At 32.6% G+C, this 5,977-nt stretch overlaps 1 protein-coding gene across 1 annotated transcript; it reads left to right on the top strand.

Annotated features, from left to right (window-relative positions):
• Positions 1–3,567: 3,567 nt before the first annotated feature.
• Positions 3,568–5,353, top strand: LOC145038808 (protein NEGATIVE GRAVITROPIC RESPONSE OF ROOTS-like). Its single transcript, XM_078987050.1, has 5 exons — positions 3,568–3,919; positions 4,008–4,083; positions 4,164–4,702; positions 4,798–4,972; positions 5,073–5,353. The coding sequence occupies exons 1-5, from the start codon at positions 3,914–3,916 to the stop codon at positions 5,090–5,092; spliced, it is 816 nt and encodes a 271-aa protein (XP_078843176.1). The 5' UTR covers positions 3,568–3,913; the 3' UTR covers positions 5,093–5,353.
• The last annotated feature ends 624 nt before the right edge of the window (positions 5,354–5,977 follow it).

The raw sequence follows: 5,977 nt of genomic DNA, 5'->3' as shown, positions 1-5,977 counted from the left end.
TCCAGCTAATGGCGGTCCTCCTTCTGACCACCATCTTTCAACCAACCCACTCTGATGAAGCTAACAACACTTACAGCCGACGCCGACAGCCTAGCGCTGTCATACATCGCCATCGGCGAAGGCTTTTCCAGCTAGATTTCTGACCAGATTTTGATTGGACATTACTTACCACCAGTCAAAATCATTATTCATGTCGGTCAAATTCACTATTCATCGGAGTGAAAAACTACTGACTTTTGGAAAATATATTATTTCTATAATACTTGTAGAAAATGTATTTAAACTATGTCACAACTCTATTTATACAATGGATATAGTAGAATGGTATTATAATAACTCTATATCAATGCCGAATACAGTATGAATGTTGTGGAACTTCGAATTATGGAATAATCATATTATTGTGTATTGTTATGAAAAAAATTATAGCATTGTGTCTTACTGATGGAATAATACCCGAAAACTTGTTACTAAAATTAGGATTATTAATATGTATTAAATTCGTGTGAGCCTTTATCATCGAACTTGGTATCTCTATACTTAGAAAGACCTTTGGCTTTTAACCGTTAATTATTAAGGAGAAAAAATTATGTATAGATCTATATGGGTTGACACTCGCATATATGGTTGCTAGAAGCAACCCTAACACCCTAGTGACACCAAGTGATAATTGTCTTTAACTTTACAAGTCGTGATGAAGCATCGGAAGAACTACATCATTCTGAAATAGCACGATTATAGCACCTCATGGTGAATATATGTTTGTATAGGAAATTTGAAATACTTATATGCATATGAATATTTGTATGTATCGAAAACAAGAAAAATCTATATGTACATGTAAGGAATATCTTTTTATTGGAAAATCGGTTCCAAAAAATCAAGATTATATATATATATATATATATATATATATATATATATATATATATATATATATATATATATATATATATATATATATATATAGGAAAGGAATTATGTACTCGCAAAACACTTTTCAACTTGAATATAGTTATACTTTAGTAACAAAGTATGTTATAGTTCAGTCGTTACAAACTTGTGAATTCACCAAATGTTTAATTAACACTTCTTCAAAATGCATGTTTTTTTGGGATTGTAGTCGCCTTTTGGATTTTAGTATTTTCTTTTGTTGCATATTGTTAATGCTTGGTTTGCACCTTTCAATTTCCTATACCGGGATATTGTAATCTACTATTTTCAATGAATAAAAGTATCTATTTACTTCTGTACTATTATATGTTCAATGTATGCTTAATTATTGTGATCCATGATATCGTCTCACTGCCCGACGTTTCCGCCGCCAGCTAGGGCTGTAACAGATCCATATAAGTAGTGTGGCATATATTTTTGAATCACCAAATCTTTTTCCAACATATTATCATAGCCTTCCTAAGCTTAGATTGGAAATAGTAGGAATGATTATATATAATCGTAAGTAACTATTGGAAATACGGGATAATTAGAACACCCATTTATACCCATATTAGTAGTTTTTAACTCCGAACTCCGATTTTGTAGCGCTTTGTATGATTCTCATGGTGTCTCTAAACTCCTTTCTCTCCGAAAAACCCTAACTAACTTTGGGTTGGACATTTGTAGCGACGAACGTGTCCAACCTACTCGATATGATATTCGACGGTGGTTGTAATCTCCAACGATGGTTGGGTGTGTGTTTGAGAGAGAGAGAGAGAGAGAGAGAGAGAGAGAGAGAGAGAGAGAGAGAGAGGGAGGAGTGAGATGAAGAAGAGGATATAAAAGTTTGTTTTCGTTTGTGTGATGTTTGGTTATTGATGAGAGAAATGGATGTGTAGGTAGGTGTGATTTGTTTGAATTGTTTTAATCAAGGAAAACCTACAAGGAAAATAAAATGGGTATAAAAATCTATTTATATGGATGAGTACCAACCACAATAAAACTTGAAACCACAAGGATGTTCCATGATATCAAAAAAATAAATAGAGACTAAATTTGAACTTTGAAAACCACATGGATCAATTATAATGATTATTTATTTATTTATTTAAAACTTAATGAATGCTCCTTTCGTTTATGAAAGACTATTTCCCCCTCAGATGCCTTTCATGTGTTATGATTTAACGGACCAAAATAGAAAGTGTTAACCGTAAGGACTATCTATGAAAAGTTTTAAAACTTCTAGGACCATCCTTGAAGATAAAAAAAATTAAGTAGCAAACTTGACAATTTAGAATACCACATAGGGCATTTATCAAGATTTGTAATTCTAAATACATGATTTAAAATGTCTCCGACTAGAGATTAGTTTGTGCATAGGTAACTAGAGGCATATAATCTCACAAACAAGATTCTAATTGCGAACCACAAGTGGTGTTTCTTTATGTTAGAAGACGTTGAAATGTGAAAGCTGTGCGCCTGTCATTTTTGTAAAAGTGGTAGACTGGAGACAACTCTTCCATTATATGATAATTTTACTAGAGAATTCTTTTTTTATGCCAAACTTTATTATCTGAAGTTAATTATTTTCTAAGCAAATGACTTTTCTGTTGTTGATTCCCGATGGATTGTATGTTGTCACATTTCTACGAGTATTCACCGTTGCATATATATGAATTATGTTATATATGTATATACGTAATCTACGATCAATACAATTTAGTGTCGTAACTATGAGCACTGATTCTGCATTATACTAGTTGTAACTCATGCAATAAAAATGATACCATTCCTACACGTGTGTTGGCAGATACATTGTCTATATGTAATTAGATAAGTGCAACCGTACTTTATATCCTGTAGCTAGTGTAATTATTGATTCAACTAAAGGGTATATCCCAACACGCAGTGGTAGACATTCACATCTTCCGAATCTTTGATGTCTTTTGTAATTTGATGGTTGTCGCAAGGCTATTTTTCACTACTGAAAATGACAACCCTTCACATAATGAGTTCCTTTTAGTTTCGTTGCAGACAGTAGGTGCTGGAAGGTCACAACAGGAACGTCACATGCATTATCTATATTTTCTAGAGACAATATTCAATCCCCTTCATAAGGAAAAAAAAAAATTAATCATGTGGGTAGCTAGCTTCAAGAAACTACTAAAATTATATGAAAACAACGTTGTTTACATACCGAAAAGGTGATAAAAAGTGTCACCTTATCATTTTTGGTATTTTTCATTTGGTTATAACGTATGATGTTATCACAAACATGTGGTTCAATAATTGCTATAACGAATACATGCGACCCAATTTACTTTGTGAAGTAAAAAACTAGCGAAAAAATGGTTTTGGTTTTTGATGTAAAGAGAAATAATTAAAAGGTGTGAAGTTGAATTCATATTGACCATTGTTTATGAGAAAATAATTTATTTAGTGAAGGCAATTAGCTAGCCCATAAACCCACGTAGTCTACCTTAGAGCAGAAGAGTGTATCAAGATGGATCCAATGGTGTTACGTGTGTCAACCTCTGCACTAAAAATTGTAGGGCATGTATTATTAGAAGGAAACATGAAGGCATTATTATAATAATAAATCTATTTCATTATGCATGGGATACTGGGGGCTATCATCAAACCATCTTCTTTTAAAACATTAAGAAATTCCAATATAATGTAGAACTTAATGATTTAATGCACAAAGGAATACGACTGAATACGAGTTGTCCAATTGATGCATTTGGATACTTGTACCAATCAGCTTCTTAAGCCTACAGCTACAGGGAGGTCTTCAGCAACAGTCAAAACTACAACTACTTAATGAAATTCTTTCATCGTTCTTTCCTTTAACTATTAATTTCAAAACCTCATCTCTCATTGGCTTTTAGGATCTGCTTCCACTCATCTCAACACTTTCTTTAGAGACCCATTTTCGCTTTCATCATCACCAATCTCTCTTCATATTGGTATCAAAATGAAGGTAAGACCAAGTACTTTTCTTGTTGATGTTTTTGTAAATAATCTACAATCAATGGTGTTTTACAAGGTGATATATCTTTTGGTTGCAGTTCTTTAGTTGGATGCAAACTAAATTCAATGGTGGGCAAGAGCATAAAAAGTCGAATACAGCCACCTCTACTACACGTATGTAACCTTTTCGTTTCTCTCTATTTAATCCTCCAAAAATATTAGAGGAAATAATTAATAATCTATATATCATATAGTTCACGTGAAACAAGACACTCAGAAAGAAGAATTCAAAGATTGGCCTCATGGGTTGCTGGCAATAGGAACGTTTGGAAACAATGATATATCAACTGAAAATGAAGAAATCGAAGATAATACAAAAGTTACAGCATCATCCTCTCCAGATCTATCTGACTTCACACCTGAAGAAATCGGGAAATTACAGAACGAGTTAACAAAGCTTTTGTCCAAGAAACCTGCTGCTAATAAACAAGGAGAAATCACTGCTGATCTCCCATTGGATAGATTTCTTAATTGTCCATCAAGCTTAGAAGTTGATCGAAGGCTTTCAACCACAGTTATCACTAATCAAGATGATAAAGAGGAAGATATTGATCGCACAATTAGAGTAATTCTTGGTAGGTGCAAAGATATTTGCATGGAAAACAGTAAGAAGGCAATCGGGAAAAAACCAAAATCAATTTCTTTCCTCTTGAAGAAAATATTTGTATGCAGCAGCGGTTTGCCACCAATGCCTAGCTTGCAAGATCGACTTCCAGAATCAAGAATGGAGAGGGTAAACTTCATTGTTTTTCCTCTTTCTTTTTGCAAACATAAGTTTATATATGTATTGATGGTTTTATTTTAAGTAAATATGTCGTTAAACTGCAGTTATTAAGGGCAATGCTTAAAAATAAGATCAATCCTCCGAACTCTTCTCGAGCGTCATCCACAAGGAAACTTATCGAAAACAGACAATCACCAAGGAAGGGGAAAGGAAAAGCAATAGAAAAACAGGAAGACGACGCAAATGATGGCTCAAAATGGGTGAAAACTGATTCCGAATGTAAGTTGAATGAATTAAGCTCTTTCGTAGCTTAATTTCCTCCAAAGTATTACCAAAATAAAAGTGTATTAAGTATTGATAATTCCACTTTCTTATTCAGATATTGTGTTAGAGATATGAACATGAACACGACCATTACTGGATATCTGCTGAATCATATATTAATTAACACTTTGTATAAGAGTGATTGGGCTCTTGCCCAGTAGTTGCCATCTGATCAGGAGCAAAGGATAGGGGGACATATACTTGAAGCTTTCTATTTTTAGTGCTTGGAATCATGTCTATGGGTTCAATACTTTGTTATGTTATATTGTGGAGCATTCTTGAAGTTCATATATGGTATCTTATGAATTCAAAGGCTAGACATTGATATTTATATTTCTCATTAGTGCATGGTAAACTCTTTAGACATATTTTCAGAAAAGAAAAACTATTTATTGAATGAAAATGATCAAGTTACTTTATCAGCATCAGATTTAAGGGCTTCCTTTTGAAATTGATTGTTTGATTATGGCAATTTGAAGTCATAATAATTAGAATTTGATAATTGAACAAGCGAATTTGGATTATACGTGTTCATTTTGGAAAACAACGTTTGTATAAATTTGTATTATACTATAATAAAATTACGTATTTGCCTTTACAACAATTAAAACAAATAATAATAATAATAATAATAATAATAATAATAATAATAATAATAATAAAATCCCGATTCTTAAAATAATGTTGGTTGTGATCATTTTATATATGAGGTTGCTACTTTTTTGGGGTTTGATAGGGTTCACAGTCACATCAAAGAAATACTATAGAAGCGTAGAAAGAGAATAACTAACCCATGTTATGATCAATATATAGGCATAGGTTAAATACAAAGTAAACAATCATTGATGTCCATTGTAACTTGTAAATTTGTAAGCATAAATAATAGTTTTGCATAGTTTTATCTCTAGACAAGGCGGGCCGGGTAAAGCCCATGCACATATGAAACAAAAATGTCACCTT

Source organism: Lactuca saligna, chromosome 4 (assembly GCF_052625555.1).
Source record: "Lactuca saligna cultivar CGN05327 chromosome 4, ASM5262555v1, whole genome shotgun sequence".
Classification (NCBI taxonomy): Eukaryota; Viridiplantae; Streptophyta; class Magnoliopsida; order Asterales; family Asteraceae; genus Lactuca; species Lactuca saligna.
The sequence above is the reverse complement of the archived record's forward strand: the minus strand, read 5'-3'. Positions and strand labels throughout refer to the sequence as shown.

Bases quoted from the DNA above. Each gene is read 5' to 3' on its own strand.
- LOC145038808 (XM_078987050.1), top strand. The intron at 4,703-4,797 runs GTAAACTTCATT...GTTAAACTGCAG, and splicing joins CAGAATCAAGAATGGAGAGG to TTATTAAGGGCAATGCTTAA. The intron at 4,973-5,072 runs GTAAGTTGAATG...TTTCTTATTCAG, and splicing joins GGTGAAAACTGATTCCGAAT to ATATTGTGTTAGAGATATGA.